The sequence below is a fragment of the Anolis carolinensis genome, chromosome 3 (assembly GCF_035594765.1).
Source record: "Anolis carolinensis isolate JA03-04 chromosome 3, rAnoCar3.1.pri, whole genome shotgun sequence".
In the NCBI taxonomy this organism is placed as follows: domain Eukaryota; kingdom Metazoa; phylum Chordata; class Lepidosauria; order Squamata; family Dactyloidae; genus Anolis; species Anolis carolinensis.
Genome location: NC_085843.1, coordinates 53,667,571 through 53,690,050, shown reverse-complemented (window position 1 = coordinate 53,690,050; position 22,480 = coordinate 53,667,571). Strand labels below are relative to the sequence as shown.

Here is a 22,480-nt window from a genome sequence, read left to right as displayed (position 1 = left end):
GCTTCTATGTTTATGGATTAGAAAATCTGCTCTGGATTTTAGTTGGAACATTAAGAAGTTATCCCTTTAACAATCCTCTTTGGAAGCTGATTAAAACAAACTGGTTTTTCTGTGCAGCGCCTACACAAAAACCCCATGAATTGGTTCAATGCTTGGATGGTGGTCATAGTATCTGCTGAATGCGTATCAGAAAAGGACCCAGGAACTGCAGTATTCTTGGCTAGACTGCCTCCACAAAATTGGATTCTTCCCCTGCATTTGGAGGGGTGTTTTGTGGTCACCCCTACCTAGAGCTGACTTCAATCTACATCAGGGGTCCCCAAACTATGGCCCGGGGGCCGGATGCGGCCCTCCGAGGTCATTTACCTAGCCCCCGCCCTCAGTTTTATAATATAATATATTGTGTATATATATAATATTGATAATAATATTATAATGTAATACAATATAACACTAATAATAATACCATATAATAATATTAGTTATATATTCTATGTTACATATAATATTACTAATAATATTACAGTATAGTGGTATAGTTCAATAAAGTAATATATAATGCTAATATTGTGCTATGCTAATAATATAATATATTGTATGTACATATAATTTGTAAGCCACTCTGAGTCCCCTTTGGGGTGAGAAGGGTGTGATACAAATGTAGTAAATAAATGCAGTAAATAAATAAATAATAAATAAATACATTTTAGACTTAGGCTCGCCCAAAGTCTGAAATGACTTGAAGGCACACAACAACAACAACAACCCTAACTTGACTATCTCATTGGCAAGAAGCAGGAGCACATGGGAACATTGAAATCCTGATAAATGTATGTTGGTTAAAATTATTTTTATTTTTAAACATTGTATTGTTCTTTCATTGTTGTTGTTGTTGTTGTTGTTGTTTTTGCACTACAAATAAGACATGTGCAGTGTGCATCGGAATTTATTTGTATTTTTTTTCCAAATGATAATCCGGCCCCTCAACAGTCTGAAGGATTGTGGACCGGCCCTCGGCTTAAAAAGTTTGAGGACCCCTGATCTACATTATAGAACACTGACTTCATCAGATGTGGTACTTTTTGGCAGCATGTGCCACTTAGTCTTTACTTTTGTGACGGAGCCCACACCCTCCCTGTCCCACAACGTATGGCTACTTCCAGCAGGGCTCCATCGCAAAAAAAAAAAAAAAAGATGAACCACTGCATGCCACCACGGGATTGATTCGGGGGGCAGGGAGGGGGGGGGGAAGCCAGGTGGCCAACTCATGTAATCAGTTAAATGCAGTTAAATGGTATTATGAGTCTACACTGACCACATAATGCAGTTTCAAACTGCATTCATTAAATAGCATTGTCAATAGTGTCGATGGGACCAAAGACAGCCTTGAGAAAGAGGTTTGCATTAGCTTAGATCTCAGAAAATCTGCTGCATAAAGATCAGTATGAGTTAAGAAAACATAGTGGTTCCTATGGGTTGAGATATGGTTGATATCCAGCTTCTAAAATCTGACCTCCAGCTTCTAAAAAACATGTCCCCTCTTTCAAGAATTTGCTATGAAAATGAGGCCACTTCATTTAAATCGGTGAGCACTTTTTAACTTTGTTAGGTCCTAAGGCTTCAACCCTCCCACACCTGCTGACAACAGAATAATTGCTCATAAAACAAGAACACTTTCCCCCATATAAGCAGGGATGGGATAACATCTTCTTGTTAAGGCACTAATGGCATCACTGAAATTACTGAAAGTTTGGAAATACATATTAAACAGGATTTATTGTCCCAGGACACCAATGCAAATATGTAAACTCACCATTAGGAGCACATAGTAAATTATTCTACTTATCAAAATACAAACAAAACAACCTATTTTCCCTTTAGTGCATGAGAAATGCATTAATGGTTTTCTCTTTCTCTAATGACAGCTGGAATGTACAAACAGCATGAAAGTAATCTGCTTTTTTAAAAAGCAAAACTCATGTATTAACTTAATGGATTCCAAATATTTATTTCGAGGGGCGATCAGCAAATCTGTTAAATACTTTATGAAGAGGATTTTTCTTGAGCCATAGCTTTTGGAGGCACACATTTAGAAGAGGCTTTAAAAAGGAACTTTATATGCACAGCTCCATTACTTTTATTTAATAATTTACAATCAACACAAAGATACGATTTCACTCTTTTTTCCTTATTAAGCTTGCTATTTGTGGTAGCTATCCTTGTTGCAGAGTGGGGCATTTTCTATTTTACTAGATAGTAGTATTCTTTGAAGGACTGGCAACCTCAGAATAATTAACTGTGTGTTGGAGTCTTCCTTGGGAATACAACTCTCTACCATGTTTTGGGTGTTATTAAAAAGAAAGTACAGAAACAGTATGCTTAACTATCAATGTATGTGGGGGAAAAAATCTCTATTTCGAAGTGGACAATAATTCAATGTAGATATCTCCAGGTATTTATTTATTTATTTTATTTACAGTATCTATATTCTGCCCTCCTCATCCCAAAGGGGACTCAGGGCGGATCACAATGTACATATACTGACAAACATTCAATGCCATTAGACATACAACATACAGACAAAGACACAGAGGCTATTTAACATTTTCCAGCTTCCGGCTTCATAAGGATATGCTCGATTCTGGCCACAGGAGGAGCTGCTGCTTCATTATCCACTGTGACACCGAGTCCTTGATGGAGTATTTTTCTCATTCTTCTGGTTGCACACTGCTGGACATTTTTATGGTGACATAAATTAGTTAAATTAGCCTCCCTGCATAAGCAGTCCCTAAATTTTCCTATTTGACAGATGCCACTGTCTTTCGGGTTCCTTATGTAAGCAATGAGCTAGGCTATTAATGATTGGGCACTCAATCCGACCCAGGCTGGTTTTGAACTCATGATCTCTTGGTCAGTAGTGATTTATTGCAATTGGCTACTAACCAGTTGCACCACAGCCTGGTAAAATTTGCTTTAATCAAGTAATACTGTATAATTGAGTATAAACTGACCCGAATATAAGCTGAGGCACTTAATTTTACCACAAAACCTGGGAAAAACTTATTGAGATATCAATAAAATTACATTAATTGAGGTATCAGTAGGTTAAATGTTTCTGAATATTTACATAAAACTGTAATTTAAGATAAGACAGTCCAACTCTGATTACTGTATATACTTGAGTATTAGCTGATCCGAATATAAGCCAGGCAGGACACTCACTCGAGTATAAGCTGAGGGGGGCTTTTTCAGCTCTAAAAAGGGCTGAAAAATTCAGCTTAGTCTCGAGTATATATGGTATTTTCAGCCAAACTATGCACTTTCAACCCACTGAAGCAAATGGTGAATGGCAAATCAACATTTCTAAGTCACACAAATTGTTTCAGTCTGTCTATATTAGTTGGAGCTAGCAAGTTGGCAATTTACTTTTACTATTTAAATTCTTTGACTGACATTCTTCACTTAGGCTTCTTTGTTTTTTATGGGATTTAAGCAGCCTGGATGTATGTAACATTGCAGACTTTCCATTTGAACATGTGCAATTCTTTTTCTATCTCAATTGGTTTCTGAATGTTAGCAAACAATATACGTGTTCTTAAATGAAGGCCGATTTATACTCAAGGTACTGTCACTCTACATATAAAATAATGTAGCCATGATAACTGTTTTTAGCAATGACTTGAGTTGACACATTGATAAAAATGTCAACACCTATAACTATGTCAATTTTGGGAATAAGGAAGAGTCCATCTGTGAAGGATTCCCAAATGTTCTATGATCCCAACCAGGGTGAAAACATTGCTGGATGCTTTTACTGCAACACGGGAGGCTTCCCGTTTTGTGCTGGCTCTAATAGAGCCAATATGGGGTCTCCCTGTGAGGGCAATGCTTTCCTCATGTGATGGGGAAAAAGAAAGCTGTGCTCGGGATGACAGATGTATCCCGCTGCTCCCTCTTTCTTTGCCAGAAGCCAGGTGAAGCAGGATGCACAATGCATCATGAGGCATAGCTTTGCAGTGCTGCATACAACTTGATGTAACAGCAGTACAAATATTAATAAGACAGAAAACAAAACACAAACTCAAACGAATTCTGCCATAAGAAATATAAGAGCAGCATGAATAGAAAAGGGCCAGAAAAGGACAAAAGAGGGAACTGGATGGCAAAGAGGCAATCATCCCCAAGTCCTATACATTTGTGAATTGATTGAATTTATATATTGCCTTTCAGAGCTGTAGGAAGAAGAGGAAGATGGGTGAGGAGATCCATATGCATCTTACTGCTCACCTGCTTTCTCCCCAAGATTCTCCCATTCATATCTATTAATGGGTAAAACCTCTCATATCTCCCAATCTTGCAACATTACTGTTGCCTATCTTGGTGGGGTGGGCCCCTTCTGCTTCTATCCTTCCATTCAGTCAGTAGAGGTCAAGAAGTGGAATTTTCCTGCTCTCTCTCTGCAGGTAAGCTGGGCAATGCGGGGTGTGGGGCAACGGGTTCCTCATGCCCCCTGATGGCGGTTGCTGGGTTCGCCACAATGCATGGCGATTCTGGTGGCCAGTGAGAAGAGGGCCCGTAGACAGTTTAATAATAAACACTGGAAACTGTAAAACAGAGATAGCCGGCAATTACAAATAACACACACATATAGAGCACAGGAAAGGGTTAACATCCTTATGATGTTTGTTTTGCTGCCACTGCACTCTCTGTCCCTGTGATAATTCAGTTTTGAAGAATTTGGCTTGTTGAAACAAGGATTAATGATCAAGCTTCAGTGGAGACATCTTTTCCCCATGATAAATCTTCCAGGAGTGACTTTCCCTTCTGAGGGGTAGATTTCTCTCACTTCCTGTTGTCTTATCCCCTTCTTAACTGTGAGTTGTTTGCAAGTTGGATGTTTGTAACTTGGGGACTGCCTGTACATTGAATGTACATATGCCTCTGAAAAACAAGGCTGAGAAAAGAAGTCCTTTACAAATCCTTTCGGAAACATTAAAAACCCTAACTATCTACAAAAGTAGTATATTCACTATGGACTCATTTTCTGAGTATGAAGAATCCAACAAAACTTCTGTTAACAGAAAAGGGCTGGTTCTGTACAAGGTATTTAAAGTTCTAAGTCTTGGTTGATGTGTGTGGCTTCAAATAGTTTCTACTTATGGTACCCTAAGGCAAAGCTTTCACAGGATTTTCTTGGCAAGATCTGTTCAGAGTAGGGTTGCTTTGCCATTTGTTATTCTAATTAAAGGTACTCATTTAATGCAATCTGTCAACCAATATAATTTGTGACAAGCCCACCAATTTTTGTCTTTAGTGCTGTAAAAATTATGTCCTAGACAAGAATACTTCAAGGAAATTGTATGAATCCAATTAGACTTCATATAATAGCCAATCAGCTTATCACATGTATGAAAAATAAGTTTAATAAAACAGAAAAAAACATTATGAATATTTAAAAATGAAGGTTCATCTTAATTTTTTTGAAAGTTAAAATGCAACAAAATAATGGACAATTAAGCTTGATTACTGAACTGCACAAGATTTCCCAAACACTAGTTTTTTGCATCACACTGGGAGATTTAATCAGCATTGCCCAGGCTGATATTAGTAATTTTGATTATAATGTGAATGAAATTAAAGTTTTATTGGTAGCACATACAGGCTGTAGTTTTGTATCGTACCAGGTTCCATGCAAAATGGATGAAATCCAAGAATTTTCTTAAAAAGAGCTAACCTTTGCCATATTTGGCTAGAACATGTACATAACATTAGGATGTTAAAGTGTGTGCGCGTATGTGTGTGTGTGTAATCTGTGCAAAACCAATTCACAAATCTGCATTTAAAAACAAGGTTTATAGAAAAGTGTTGTGAGTTCAGATCCAAAAGCTTACTGGGAGCTTCATTTTGGTCCCACTATGAACAAGCATGTGGTTTGTATAACAGAATGACAAACACTGAAATTGTAATCTGATCTGCTTTTCTGTCTAATTCAATATATCTTTAACTGTAGCTGTGTGCCTAATCTATGTAGAAGACGGCTTTAGGGTTTGTACTTTTCAACAATGTGAACGTTTTAACAGAATTCCAGTGCAGCCACAGTGGGGCAGTCAAAGGCAATAAATGGCATCCATTGCTAAAGACTTTTATACCAAGAGACAAAGTTCACTGGCAAGAATATTTACCTCCAGCAGACAGATTTCCTGATGAAACCAGTGCAAATTTTGTTTCAATATTTACCAAGTCGAATCTATGATGTTTGGGGCAGATGTATTGGAATCAAATTAACCTGTAGGTCACAATTCAACACAGGAAATTAAGTTTACTGATTTAAATCCTGCATTGGACTGTGGATGTGATATTTTTAGTCACCAATTTGATGGATACAGAATATATTAGTCAGATTAGTGGCCCACTGACATTTAAGGGGCTTAAGTTAGTAATCAACAATTTTTCACTTCAGTGGGACCTAAAAGCAATTCAGTCAGAATCCAACCAGATCCAATATGAGAAAACAACAGAAACATCACATTAGCATTCTGCTTAGTTTTAAATTATTTCGTAATACTTATCATCATTTCTAATGTAAGTTTATCTCAAGGACTCCATGAGAGAGTCAGAGATTACTTGGCTAAAGTTCACTAAAGTTTCACTAAAATAATAACTTTTACTTTCCCCCCAGTTATTAGGAAGCGTACAAAATATACAAAGAGATACTTTTGCAACATCACTTTCACATTGTTTAGGAACATTCCTAAATTTATGGGAGAGAAAAATCTCAGAAATGATCAAACATATATCTAAATTACTCATGAGCATAATGATAGTATAATGGTTTCAATAAATAGTCATTTCTTTTCAGAAAAGACAATCTATATCCAAACTGCTTATATCACATGAATAGCATGTATTATTTTGTGGGGGTAACCTATGGTCCATTTATGTGTGTGAGGGGGATTGCCTTGGGGGAACTTCCCCTACTAGGATCATGGGCTGCTGGGAGAGCTACCTTTTAATTATTAGGACTGGAATAATACAAATGGCATTGGCCTTACCTAGGTTAACCTAGGGAAATTATGAAAGTAAGAAATGGTTGGTCATTTTGTCATAAAGTGCAAAAATGCAATTTCAGGCTCTGCCTATGCTTTTCCCCCTTTAGCTTTAAAAATACTGGAAGAAGAATAAAGTAAAAATTATTTAACATTCTACAGCAGGCATGGGCAAACTTTGGCATGGATATTAGGAATTGTGGGAGTTGAAGCCCAAAACACCTGGAGGGCTGAAGTTTGTCCAATCCTGTTCTACTGTGACAAAAATATGGCAAATACAGACAACCTTTCACCACGTATTAACCTAGACCGGGTTCAGTGTCATTTAGCACATGGGCAAACTTAAGATCTGTATGGTCCTTCCAAGGGATAAGGACAATTTTTGCACTGCCTGGCATCCCTACATTTACAGCTAGGTGCAATTTTTTTTCAGAATTAGACACGATATTATAACAGATGGAGTTATTCAGAAAATCAACAAGCTCCCTGCTAATAAAATGTATATTTATATATAAAAAAAGGTGGAAAGAGTTCATCTGGGAACAGCTGACATGTTAACTTTTATAAAAATATACTCCTGGCTACCATAGAAACTTTGCAATCAAGATACTGGATTAAATCTAGTAATACACAGAAGCTGTGAATGGGAGTACTCAGGATGCACCTACACTATAACATTAATGTAGTTTGGCAACATTTTAACAGCCATGGCTCAATGGAATCATGAGAGTTGTAGTTTTACAAAGTTTTTAGCTTTCTCTGCCAAAGAGTTCTGGTGTCTCACTAATTACAAACCTCAAGATACCATAATATTGGGTCATGGCAGTTAAAGTGGTATCAAACCGCATTAATTCTACAGTGTGGATGCACCCTCAGACAGACTGTAACTTGAAACAGCACTGGTTCAGTGTCTATTTCCTGATCTATTTTTCATATGGTTAAGAAGATTTCTGTCTTGTCTGGATTAAGCTTTGGTTTATTCACTGTCATCCAGTCAATTATTGGCAGACACAATGGTTTATAATTTAAAAAGTTTCCTTGGATGTAGGTGGAAAGGAGAGGTAGACAGCACTTTCCATTATTTAACTATAGTCTGTGTGAAGAAGTATTTTGGCGGTCTTATATGCCCTACTATTCAGTTCCAGTGAATGATACCAAAGTTTAGTATTATGAGAGGGAGATAAAAGCATCTCTCTGGCACAAGAATCTCTCCAGCCTCCATCTCCATGCCAAGCATTAACATATTTTTGATGTCTCCTGTTATATTTCTTTTTTCCAAAGCTAAACAGCCCCAAGGGGCCTCAGCATCATAAAGGCACCAGAGCCCATCTGATCTTGAAAACTAAGTAGGGTCATCTTTAAGTATGTCGACTAGAGACTGCCAAAGAATATCATTTACCGTTGACTCAACTGGCAAAACCAACTCTGAATATTTCTTTCCTAAGAAAAACCTATGAAAAAAATCAATTGGGTTGTCATTACTCAGCAGGTAATTGAAGGCGCACACACACACACACACACACACACACGGAGAGAGTCACCCCAAATTGTTTCTCTTAAGGGGGTTTCTGCAGTCCTTGAGCATTTTGCACATTTCCCATGTTAATAAGACCATTGTATTGTCCTAAAATGAAACTCTGGTTTATTTATCTTTCAACACTGCATTTGCTAATTCCATTTATGAAAAACCCATCAGGAAGCCCAGTGATGAAATTTCTATTCCCAGAATTAGCTAAGTACATTTTCAATAATCAGATAAATGCAAGCTGTCATCCTAAAGAAATGTAGTAATATTTGTCATTAAGATGTTTTACTTGGCATTTGGCCATATAATTACTTGATAATTAGTGGCCTGAAATCAGTCCAGTTTTTCAAAGGATAAAATCTGTGGGGTGCCTAAAAATTCTAGCAAAGGCTAAGAGGCAATTTAGCTTTTGTGATCCCACTTGAAAAACTAAACAGTGAAATAAACAGAGTTCCACCAAGCATAGAAAAAGTCCATAAGCAGAAAATGTGATTTTGTTCACAGCTTCTCCAACTATATGTCATAGAACAATGATATACAGCACACATATAGCAATTGACACATACAGGTCAGATCCAGACTTATTTATACTTAGTGGACACATTGGAACCACTGCAATTTAAGTTAGTCATTAAAAACCTATTAATTCCAATGGTTTTTACTCTAAGTACAAGTCTGTAAGTTTGCCAATAGAATTTTTATGCAATTAACGAGATATTACAAATATATATAATTCTTACTGTTCTAAACACAGGTACCCTTACCTACTTTAAAATGAGAAATTGTGTGTATATGGTCATCATTCCACTTCTTCAAGTTTGTTGATGGTTGTAATTAGAATGATCAGTGGTTCTCAACCTGTGGGTCTCCAGGTGTTTTGGCCGGCAACTCCCAGAAATCCCAGCCAGTTTAGAAAGCTGTTGGATTTCTGGGAGTTGAAGGCCAAAACATCTGGGGAACCACACTTTAAGAACCACTGGTTTACACTAAAGCCCCTTCTACACTGCCCTATATCCAAGAATCTGATCCCAGATTATCTGGCAGTAGATTCATATATATAATTCAAAGCAGATAATTTGGGATCAGATCCTGGGACATGGGACAGTGTAGAAGGGGCCAATGATATAAACTGCAATCCAGGTAAAAAATCTTCATGGAGTAGTATAACAAATATTCTGTCAAGAAATTAATTTTCAGGCTGAGAAGACAAAGCAATACGTAAAACAATTCTTAAGAAAGTCAATACTTAAAGCAGTACACTGTGAATACATGTCTTTAAGTCACCCATTGACTGGTGTTGAGACCATGAATTTCATAGAGAAAGGAATATTCAGAGGTGGTTTTGCCATTTCCTTCTTCTGGAATATCGCACCTAGTATTCATGATGGTCTCCCATCCAAGTACTAACCAGAGTTAACACTATTCAGTTTCCAAAATCAGACAGAATCTGGTGCTTTTGGGATATTTAGGCCTAAAGCAGTACGTAAGTAGGCCTTAAACATACGAAGTTTAATTTTTGGAAGCATATAGACAAGTTGGAGCACAGAAGGACAAGAAAGATGATAAAAGGTATGGGGAACAAAAAGCATGAGGAAAGGTAGAGGGAGTTGGACATGTTCATCCCGGTGAAAAGAAGGTTGAGGGGTGACATGAGTGCCCTCTTTAAACATCTAAAGGGCTGGTAAAGAGAAGAAGGGAAAAGCCTACTTTCTACTGCACCAGAGGATAGGACTAAGGTCTAATGCTTTTAACTTACAGGAGGCTAGATTTTGATTGAACATTAGAAGCATTGCTTGATGGCAAGAGTTGTTCAACAATGGAACCAGTAAGGTGGTGGGGTTTCTCTCTCTCTTTTTTTGGAACATCCTCAGAACTGTACCTACTTACTGTAGAATTTTCTATTTGGATTTTCCTGTATTGAACCTGAGCTTGGACTTGATGGCCAGGGGCTCCATCTAACTCTATGATAATATGATTGTTCAAGTACAGTTACTTCTTTCATGCTCAAGAAGATTAAAATGTTCTGCCACTGTTCTTGGGCTATTGCCACTTCTAATCTCATATTTGTGTCTGCTACTCATTTAGCATAAAAAGTGAACTGTTTGTCCCATGTAGATGTTAGAGATGCACTACTGATAGATAGGGGAAGACAATGCATCCATAATGTTGTTGTTGGTCTCCAATATTGTTGGTAGAGTAAGTATGAGGACCAGAGTTAGCATCAAGATTTATTGCAAGGCCTTACCATCCAGGTTCTATATTTTATTCTAGGTGGATGATAACGACAATGTTGCTGCAACATTTCTGTATTCTCAATGAAATAAATAAATGAATAAAGATGTATAATAATGTATAATTCTCCAACTTACTTGTTGCAATTGCATGATGGAACAGCAAGGAGAGAAAGAGGAGATAAGGCGAGTGATGAAGACTGGAGAATTGGCATGGAATTTTAAGAAAAGATGACTGGATCAGGGTTTTTTTTATCTGCCTAGGTTGAATAGATGTGGTTGTAATGTAGAACCTAGCTGTAAACAGTAGATTTGGTCAGATGTTCTTGCTGTAAGCTGGAGGCATGCTATTATATGTAGTGATTAGTGGGCCTCTGAAAACAGTGTGGTTCTCGATGATCTATTGTGTAGTTATGTCATCAGTAATATGGTGTAGGTGTTGAGAAAGTCAACTTCTGTGAATTATTCCAGACTTAGGCTGAAGGATAAAACTTATTGAAATTCTGATGGAATTTCTCAAGTGATTATTTTCCATGTCATGAATGTACCTCAGGTAAATGACAAATTTCTGGATGCATGAATTGAGGATCGAACATTTACATAATTCAAGTGTCCATGACATGTGTTCCCCAAAGGGAAGTAAGTATACATGGCTTACTGTATTTTCATAAAAATGCCTTACTCTGAATCAAGTGAACATTTATACGAATGGAATTAGGCAGGCCCGTAGCCAGGATTTTGGTTCAGGAGGGGCTGGGATTTTGGTTGCGGTGGGTGGGTGAGTCTGAGTGAGAGAGGATCTGCCCTAGCAAACCTTTTGTATCGTTATCCCAATACCCTCATGCATATGGGATATATTGAGCATGGTGATCAGATCATGATATGAATAAACATAACAGTTTAAATAATAAATGTAAGGCCTTCTCGTGGACCATTGTGAGAATTTGGGGGGGGGGGCTGGAGCCTCTCAAGCCCCCCCCCCCCCCCGGCTACATGCCTGGAACTAGGTATTGTCATTGATAGCCTCTGCATCCTTTATTGCCCAGTACTAGTTTTGTTCCATAAATCTTAATATGGAACAAGAAGGAATTGCTTCTTACTATCTTTATTTAATAGAGGGTCACATTCACTCTATGGCCAGTTTGCTTATATCTCATTGCTATCAGCATGCTTCGTGCAAGATGATTCCCATAGAATATAAGCAACTATGTGCAAATTATTTATATGACTTCATCACTCCAATTTTATCAGTATTTATCAGTCAATGGAATCCATTATATTTTTTAAATCATGTGTGAATTGTCTCCTTGAATGAAAGGATACATGAGAAATTTTACATTTGTGAATTCTAATTTGAACTGGCCTGATCCACACTTCTCAGAGTAGTTTGTGATTTGAAACATAATTCTTCTTCTTCAATCACATAGTCGTTTCTGACTCTTCGTGACCTCATGGACCAGTCCACGCCAGAGTTCCCTGTCGGCCGTCGCCGCCCCCAGCTCCTTCAAGATCAAGCCAATCACTTCAAGGATACCATCCATCCATCTTGCCCTTGGTCGGCCTCTCTTCCTTTTTCCTTCCATTTTCCCCAGCATAATTAGATTCCAAATTTCCCTAGATCTTTTTTATTCATTCTGCATGTGAACAAAACACACTGAATGCACTTTAAAATGTGTGTACTAGAATTGAATTCATTTGGAAAAACTTTGTAATGAACTACATTTGTATATATGTATTTTGTGAGCTATACCTTCAAGTATTGAAACATTTGGTTTTGTGTGATTTCCCCTGCTCCTAATTTCTTACAAATGGAAAATGTAGATTAATGGAGAAGCAGAACAGAAAACATTTCTGAATAACACATGAGAAATGGGTGCAGAGTAGAGATAGACTGATCCATCTATCCCTACTTCAATGAGCTATTTTTCATGTGTCAAGTTGAAAAATGACAGCCACAATACAAATTGTCTGTGTCTTTGGCCAACATGGGCTAGCATTTCTATATAAGTCATATAGCTACTTAGATTCTAGTTCTTTAAGGATTCTACTCAATCCTCTCTTTTGGCTAGAATACAATTGATGAATTGGAATAGAGTGGATAAGTGTACTTTAACAAACTAGAAACTTAAAAACAAAATGTCTAAGAGAAAGAACATGAAAATATTTATTCCTGCAATATGCAGAATCCCCCCAAAGACTTTTGATACCATTGTAGTTGACATGCTATTGATACCTATATAACAATTAGTTCAGTCTGGCTGCTTCGTTTTTTATCTTTATGACAGGCAGGCTGTTGTTAAATATATGTGGGATTCACACAGCTGCATTAAATTACATTTAGGATGTGGTAGGAGACATACAAAATTTGCTATGGAAGACAAGGGAACCTGAGGTGGGAGCATGGAACACCTTGAAGGGATTTGATCAACATGCATCTGTCATCCTTAAAAAAGTAGATGCATAATGGGATAGGACATGTTTTTATTGCATAGGCAAGCTAGTAAGAAAATACAGTCAAGTACCCTACCACTATTAGGAAACAGTAATAATGATCCAATAATGGTGGTGGACAAATAATAATGACATGTAGCATTGTTGACCAAAAGGGCAACATGAACCCTATCTGAAATTGATATTTTTAGTATATGGGTGGGCGTGTTATAAAACAGATCATGTGGATGAAATGACAAATGTATATAAATCAAAATATTTATCTACCATAACATTTACACCTTATGTAACATTGTACATTTGATAGGAGCCACACGCAAATGCTTTGAATAAGAATGATATATGAATTAAATGGGAAAAAGCTAAAACAAACCAATGTTCCATATTACACAGTGCACAGACAATACCAGGTTTGAAGACAATGTGAACTAGCCCTTATTTATTTTCCGTTTTGTTGATAGATCAACCATTACGATTTAGGAAATTAATCTTCTTACAATGAAAATATTTTGATAAAATATGAAGAGTTCAAGAGTTTATACTCTATTTGCATTGATAAATGTTTCTTCTTGCTCATAAAACCGACTTATTGTATTTGCAGCTGCCGTCCTGGCGACTTTCAGTGCCTGATGAAATAGGGTTTTGATAGTAAAAAGCAGACTCTTCTGCTGTCTTGGATATTTATTTATCTATTCTTGACACACAAATGCCACAGGTAAAATGTTGTTGTGTGCCTTCAAGTTGTTTCTGGCTTATGGTGACCCTTAAATGACCCTATCACAGGGTTTTCTTGGCTTGATTTGTTCACAGTGGATTTGCTTTCACCTTCCTCTGAGGCTGAGCGAGTACAACTTGCCCAAGGTAAAATGCTTCTACCTTGTAAAGCTTTTTTTTTTTTGCTTTAAAATTCTAGGTAACCACAAGGTTACCCTTCAGTGACATCAGGCTGAGAATGATGAATTATTTCTAAAAACACAAACCCCTCAATATTTTCTGAAGAAACAAGGTAAGGAAAAAGAAGAATTCATTGGCAAAGGTGGGCAAGGTCTGCAGGGCCCAATTTTTTGTATGATTTATTTTCAGGGACTTTTTTTGCTTCCAAACCATGCAGACAGTTCTCCAAACATAGTGTCTGGGAGGTCAGAGTTCAAATGTCTGTTTGGCTATGGAAAACTACATGATGACCTTGGACAAGTCACACAGGGACCCTCTATACCCTAAAGTACCAACTGCATATGGTCTTGACAGGGACTCCCTCAACCACCTTGGAGGTGGGATGGACACCCAGTAGGAAGTACCCCAGCCATGGTGAATACATTTTATATCCACTGGGTAGCCACCCTAAGGGTCCCACTCACTCTCATGTCGTGGTGGTCCCCAGCCACGCGAGGGAAATCTCTCATCCTGGGGTATGAGAGAAGTTTTCCCCTGATTTAGTTTAACCTGCAACATCCCCATGTGGCTTTTAGCTGTTGCAGGGCTGACATGATTACATACTGGTCTAAGTGTTCAGTGTAGATGAGCTTACTTTCTCATTTTCAGAGGAAGGCAATGGCAAACTTTCTCTGAACAAATATTGCTGAGAAAACCCCATTCACGATGGAATAATCACAAACTGAAAACTATTTAAAGATGTACAACACCACGAGCACCACCATCAACTCCACACAATTGCCCATTTCTGGTGTATGTTAAGTTTCTTAATTCCTTTAGTCAGAATTGATCTCCCTTTTTTACTCAGAGATCTCTGCTTATCCCTGACCTTGCCCAGAATCCATAATTTATGGCAGTTGGATGCTCTGCTGCCACTGGGGCAGTTAATTTGCCACTAATTTTAATACACACAGAGTTATTTAATCTTCTGAATCCTATCTCGCCTTCATAGGTTTAGTACCTTGGATAGCTTTTGTAAAATTGAGACAAAAATCTCTCAGGGATTCATCATCCCACTGAGATCAGAGTCACAAGCTGCCACTCTCCAACATCCAGCCGTTTATTTTATGTGCAAGCACCCTGATTTCAAGGTTTGTTTTTGGAGATGTATCTCATTATATACTTATATCATATCCAGGTATTCCAAAATCTGAAAAAAAATCTGAAATCAAAAACACTTTTAGTTCCAAGCATTTCAGAAAAGGGATACTCAACCTGGCAAGTCTGTTCTAGATCTTAGAAGAGATACTGTTTTGGATTACAACATCCAGGATCCCACAGTCTACCTGGCCTGTAGCTGTACTTTTCCAAGCTTTTGTCAATCTTGCCAAGTACTGTACAGACTGACAGAAGCCTTCTAGTTCTTGAAGAGCTAAAGTACCAAGGAGAAGGAAGTATTTAAAGGGACAAAAGACAAAAAAAAATCTACACTTTGTATAGTTTCCTTTATGTACAACTTTTAAAAACTGAAGAACAGATGTGACTGACCATGCTTTTAAAACTTCTTTGAGCATGTGACATTTACACATCAGTGGCCTTTGAAAAATGCTGGTGGCATTTACTAAAAATTCTCCAGAATTGGCTATTCTTAGTTTTCAAAAAAGGAGGCAGGCATGACACGTCCCCCACTCTAACATCTGTTTAAATTAACAATGATGAGCTGACATAGAATTATGCATATTTCTTAAACTATAATCTAGTTACATTAGCTGAATTTCCTGTTAACTGTCAGAAACCATGCTAAAATTAGAATGCCTCTTGGAAATGTAAATATGAGGCAGGATTCTGCACCAGGAGAAGCAGTTATGAGATGTGACACTCCCCCTATTCAAAACCCATCTGTTCCCAGCTGCACCTCCCCCCTCTCCAAACTCAGCCGTTTCCTGGCTGGTGAAGGCTGAGGAGAGCAGCAGACAACTTCCAGCAATTTTCCTTAGCTGGAAAATGGCACATCTGCAGAGATGTTCAGGGCTTTTCAGGAGTCTCTGCAGATCATGCCATTGCGTTATGTCCAGCTATAGGAAAATACCAGGAGACTTGTGTTCTGCTTTCCCTACTCTCCATTTACCAAGAAACATTTGGATTCAGGGAGGCTGCAGCAGGGAAAACATAGGTTTTGGGGAGGATTTTGTAAATTGCATGCTATCTCTTGAAGATCTACACTAGCAGACACATTTCCATTTTGCTGTTGCCAAGTCTGCCTTCCAGAAATCATGTTTCTGCATGGCAGGTCTGTGTCAGATATACTTGAGCCCTTCATATGTAATGCATATAAAGCTGTGGACATTAGCTGGGTTTAATATCATAGGCTTTTTGTCCCCTTCTTACAGCAAATTACAACTCAGTGAGAAAGAAGAGTCATAATTACAAACCTTTCAACATATACATGATTCCTTTATCATTGCTGAATTTCAGTTTTATTGCATTTCACAATAAATCAAGAAGTTTTGAGATAGGAAGCATGAGTCACATTTAATTGCCTGTCTTATTTCATGGTTGTTGAAGAAAGAGTGCAAAAAGAACAGATTGGCAGATGTGTCCTTGACCCTTGAAATAAATAGAAAAACCCTTGCCTTGTGTGACAGCCTATACACCTATAAGAAATCATTGGATCAAGGCAATTATTTACACGCCTCAACCCATGAGTTCACCCAATTGAAATTAACAAGGCATATGTATATACAATACAAATTTACAAAGTAATTTCAAATATACCCTTGTGAATCTTGGTCATTTTCAATGAAACAGATCTAATGACACAAATGGAATTTTACATGTAAAGAGGTAGTTGTGAAATTAGATTTTTGTTATGAACCAAACAACAGGGCTTTAGGCAATGCTCAAGTGAGCTTCTTTTTTTTGTGCATCTGTAGGTGAGATCAATTTTCAACAGTACTATGTACCTTTGCATAAAAAAGAATACAATGTCATCATTTAAGTTACTGCATAAACCTCAAACAAATAGAACCAAGGTGGACTGAAATATAAGCTTAAAATAGCAAACATATGCTTGTGCAACATCATGCTAAGGTAATTCCATATTTCCACATTGAAAATCTCTCTGAAATAAAACCAGTCATGCTTAAAGAATGAAAGCACGTGAGTATCACTGTTTTGTTACTGACTATGGGATATGAGGTAATAATATCAATACAGTAGGCTTTCGCAGTTCACATACACAATTCTCATGTGATAGAAAACAAAACCAGGTTGTTGGTCATTTGTGCCACCTGAAAATGAAGTAAATGAAATAAAGCTCCTAAATGGGGAAAAACATGTCCAAGCCAAAAGCTTTAGAATAAAAAGACGGCATTTGAAATGTTCCAGAAACACTTTGAATCATAAAGATGACTCATACAAGAAACCTCCAGAACTAAGATTTCTGAATAGCAGCAAAGGAGGAAAAATCAGTATAAAAAGACTATAAGGAGAATAATTTGTGTCTTGTCAAATTAGAAACAAAATAAACTTACACTTGTTGTATAAGCAGCTTCGGGGTCATCTTCTAATACACGTGATAAGCCAAAATCAGAAACTTTACACATGAGATTACTGTTGACCAAAATATTCCGAGCTGCCAGGTCTCGATGGACGTAGCCCATATCTGAGAGATATTTCATGCCAGAAGCTATTCCACGTAGCATGCCGACAAGCTGGATGACCGTGAAGTGGCCGTCATGCTTCTGCAACAAAAGGGAGAGTGTCAGGTTCAAGTATGTTTACTGTTCCGTCCCCCAGGACGATGGTTTGCCTTACCTATTGGTCGTTTGTTTGCTTTCCCTCCTTTACATTTTGTTTGAGCCTCTGGCTGCAAAAGCCTAGGAAAAGTGGCTTGGAATCTGCAAGAGCTGGCTGCAGTTTTCTTTGCAGTGATTGGTCAAAGAGTGCAACATCTTAGGACCGCCCTTTTTACCAGGGTCTAGTCTCCATTTTGGAGCTTCATTCTGGCTATAGTCTTCCAACGTGCTGGAGCTGTGCAAGGCTAACTGGGACAAATCATCCTCAAAACCAGGCCAATCTAAGCCTATCCAAATTAGATAAGTATTGAATTATATTGATCTGGAATAGGAAATCTAGTTAGAGGAGCAAAGTTATTCCATCGCTTCTAGAACTAATCTTTGCTGTAAAGATAGGGAAGGAAAGAGTTTCTCCTTCTAATATAGGCAGCGTGATTAGGGTATAGTGGTTTTATAATCACTTTTGCCTTCTGGAACCAGGGATAATTCTATGACTAAAACCTATAGAAATTTGTTTCATTTTCTGCAACTTTAAGATCTGTGCCAGGTTTACAACCTTGTATGAATAAACATCCTTTTTTGAAGTTATCCAGACTCAGTCGTTCAATATCTATAGGACAGCTTATAGGGATTTGCAGTTCGCCCGGATAAAGGACAGCACGTTTCAGTTTTATAGTTTTTTATTGTCCGGCGGACGGCACAGTTTTGAGGTAGATCAGCGGTTTTTCCGCTTGAGCTAGCTTGCACAGCCTATAGTTTTTTATAGTTTAGGAAGTTTAGTATAGGCCGCGGCTTTTCCGCCTGAGCTCAGTCTGCATACCTAAAGACTCTACCAGCGTCTGAGGCAGTGGAGCCCGCTCTCAGACCTGAAGGAGTCAAATAGTGGGGCTCTATTTCCTTGCTATTTGGCTCGCGTGTGCGCACGTGGCCCAGTGGCTTTCTGGGTTTGCACAGGCTGTGCAGTTCCCAGCAACGTCCAGGGCTCCCTCGGCGGTAGACCTCGAGCCGCGGAGCACCAGCGACAGTTCTTTGGCTGGCTCTGAGGCGTGAAGCCCACCAGAACCAGGCTAGAACCTGGACAGGCCTGGCAACGCTGCTGCGAGTTCGGCCGGAGCACTCGGCCGGCTTCGACCTGCCTCATGGTCCGGCGGTGGTGACCTGCCTCATCGTCCTGCGGTGGTGACCTGCCTCATGGTCCGGCGGTGGTGACCTGCCTCATCGTCCTGCGGTGGTGACCTGCCTCATCGTCCTGCGGTGGTGACCTGCCTCATCGTCCTGCGGTGGTGACCTGCCTCATTGACCTGCGGCGGTGACCTGCCTCATCGTCCTGCGGTGGTGACCTGCCTCATCGTCCTGCGGTGGTGACCTGCCTCATCGTCCTGCGGTGGTGACCTGCCTCATCGACCTGCGGTGGTGACCTCCCTTCACAGCGGGGAGGAGGCGTCTCTTCTCTCCTCCTTTCCAAAGCCAGCCTCGGTGCTCCTTCGGCGGCAGGCCTCGAGCCGCAGAGCACGAGGTGCTTGAAAATTTGGCGAAGTCGCCATTTTGGCAGTTTACGTCACTCGGGCAAGGGAGGTATCAAGTGGCAAGTTGCTGTCAGTTGGCATTTTGCAACTTGCCCACCAAAATCTGGCGCCAAAGGTCACAATCTTTGTAAAGTATAGTTACTTAGTGATATATATTGCTATGGTTAAGTGTTGTGCATTGTATTATATATTGCATTTGCTTTTATTGTAAATTTACTTGCTGGTATGTTGTATTTGCTTTTGTTGTAAATTTACTTGCTATTAAGAATACATAATGTCTATGCAATTTCAAGACGATGCAGATGGTATACCTCCTTCTGAGGCTGAAAGTAGGAATGAAAGGCCCCAAAGGATAAAGCACCCTTCAGCCAAGATGCTAGCCCATCTAATAGATGAAAAGGAGCTCCTCCATGTGAGGTTAGGTTCGGCATGGGAGCGAATTGTAACATTGATGGACAGAATTGAGAGCTTGGGTATTACAAGGGTGCCATCCATATTACAGACAGACCTTGAAGAGACCTTCGGTCTCTGGAGGGGTTTGGTGTCTAAGATAGTCCAGGTCCTCGAGCGCATTAACGCCAAGGATTCAGAGTTAGAAATAGTGAGTGTCTTAGCTGACACTAATGAGAAAGAAAATAAGGTGAGGGCAATTCTAGATGCCTTGGAATTTAGTTCTCCACCTGTTAATCTAAGGTCTGAGCCAAAAGGAAATCAGTCTTCCTTATGCAGCCATGAGACCAATCTTTTGAAATCACCTGCTGTGGCACTTAGTCTTAAGTCCAACCGCTCTAGCCAGGTATCTAAACTAAGGGAGCGTGCATCGTCTAAACACAGCCACTCTAGCAAGTCTTCTGCTGCTGGGAGTGCCATCTCTTCCCTAGCTGCCTTGCACATTAAGGAGGCTGCACGTCTGGAGCTAAAGAGCAAGGTAGCGGGGGCGGAGGCTGATGCTAAGGCAGCTGATCTCACCCTTCCCTTTAAAGAAGAAGAGCAACGACTGCAAATAGAACAGGCCCGTAGACAAAGCGAAATGCAAATAGAACAGGCTCGTATAGAGATGCTTAGAATAAAGATGGATGCCGCAGCCAAAAGGGTAAGGGCTGAGACTTTGGCCAAGGCCCTAATTGAGCCACTCACAGAAGAAAATGTAAGCCAGTTACCAATACAGAACCCTTCTGCCAAAGTGTTTGCGCACCTTGGCAGCATGTACAGTCAGTTTTCGGATGAGGAACAGGGAGACTTCTCTCCTTACCCAGAGCAGGGCCCCAAAGTCACTTTTGAGTTTCCTGCAGAGCAGAGCGTCATAGCGGGGAGCTCACCCTTGCTCGAGCTACCTGTGCCTCCTGCTAAAACCCTAGGTCAGTCAATCAGGGCCTCAAGGCCGAGCGCTAGTTGGCCCCTACAGACAGCTGCACAGGGAACCATCGATTCGTCAGTGGTCGATGTCGATGTACACGGTGGGAGTCCACTCCACAACAGCAAACTCCTCAATTGTTCCCTTCGACGCCAGAGTCCCAGCTTGTCTCCATCATCAGAAGCCCCAGAAGAGATCTTAAGGACAAGGGTGTCGAAAAGTTTTCGGACAAGCCTGAGGAATTTCTTCTCTGGAAGGCCACCTTCCAGAGAGCAATCAGAGACTTAAAGTTATTGCCTGAGGAAGAACTGACTCTTCTGGCTGCATGGTTGGGCCCAGCCTCATCCTCACAAGTTAAGAAGATCTACGCAGCCCACGTAGCCGATCCCGACAAAGCCCTGGAAAAGGCCTGGGCCAGGTTGCAGCAGAGGTATGGGGCCAGCACAGAGATTGAAGCATCTCTTATGGACAAGCTCCAAAGGTTCCCAGCTTTAAAACTCAAAGACTTCAAACTCTTGTGGGACCTCAGCGATCTCCTTGCGGAATTAGAGTCGGCCAAGGAGAATCCAGAACTGCCCGGTTTGAAGTGCCTCGATCAGCACCTGTCCCAGAGGCAGATCTTGACCAAGCTGCCCTTCACTTTGCAAGAACGCTGGGGACAGGAGGTCTTCAACTACAAGGAGGCCCACTCCCAGGCATACCCTCCATTTTCTCATTTGGTCCAGTTCATCACCAGGGCAGCCAGAGAAAGGAATGATCCACAGACGGGCCTCCCCACCTTATACCAAGGGACCCAGCCAGAGAAGGCACCTGAAGTGGACAAGAAACCACCTAGAGAGGCCAATAGACCTGTCAGCGTAAAGGCAGTCGAAACTCAACACAAGACTGACGAACCCAGGTCGGAGGTAAAGGAGTTGCTTTGCCCTATTCACCAAAAGCCTCACAGCTTGGCCAACTGCAGGGAGTTTAGTAGAAAGACATACAAAGAAAGGCAACAGCTAGTTCAAAAGCAGGGAATCTGCTTTAGATGCTGTGGAGCAACTCCACACTTTGCATCCAACTGCAAAGAAAACATCAAGTGTGAGAAATGCAACAGCCTCAAGCATTGCACCGCAATGCACAACTCCAATATCATCTCCCACCCCAAAGAGAACGCTTCACCAAAAGAAAAGTCAGCAGTCGAAGACACCGACAAGCCAGCCGCACCAGAGATGCAGGTGGAAGTTTCAGCAGTCGCCTGTACAGAGCTGTGTTCTGACTCGCACCAGTACAGAGTTTGTCATCCTATCTGCCTAGCGGATGTATATCCAGCCAAGAGCCCTTGGCTTAGAAAGAGACTCTATGTGGCCCTGGATTCACAGAGCGACGCCTCCCTGGCTACTCCAGAGTTCTTCCGCATGTTTGACCTTAAAACCAAGATGGTCGACTACACTATGACTACGTGTGCAGGAAAAAAGAAGTTGCAGGGTCGCATAGCATCTGGCTTTGTTGTCTCCTCTTGCGACCAGAAGAGACAGTTCAAGTTGCCAGACCTGATTGAGTGTTCCTCCATCCCTCGGAACAAAAAACAAATTGTAACTAGAGAAGTTGTGGAGGCTCATCCACATTTGCGACGGTTAAAGAATGCTATACCAGCCTTTCGGCCAGATGTGGACATTGCCCTTTTGCTTGGCTCGG

At 40.1% G+C, this 22,480-nt stretch overlaps 1 protein-coding gene across 8 annotated transcripts in view; it reads right to left on the bottom strand.

The window, feature by feature from the left end:
- Positions 1–22,480, bottom strand: part of epha6 (EPH receptor A6) — a 579,601-nt gene that overhangs the window by 33,145 nt on the left and 523,976 nt on the right. For all 8 annotated transcript variants that reach the window (XM_062974910.1, XM_062974912.1, XM_062974911.1 and 5 more), the window contains one exon: positions 17,660–17,869. In XM_062974910.1, coding sequence (XP_062830980.1) covers positions 17,660–17,869 — 210 coding nt within the window. The remainder of the gene's footprint in view (positions 1–17,659; positions 17,870–22,480) is intronic.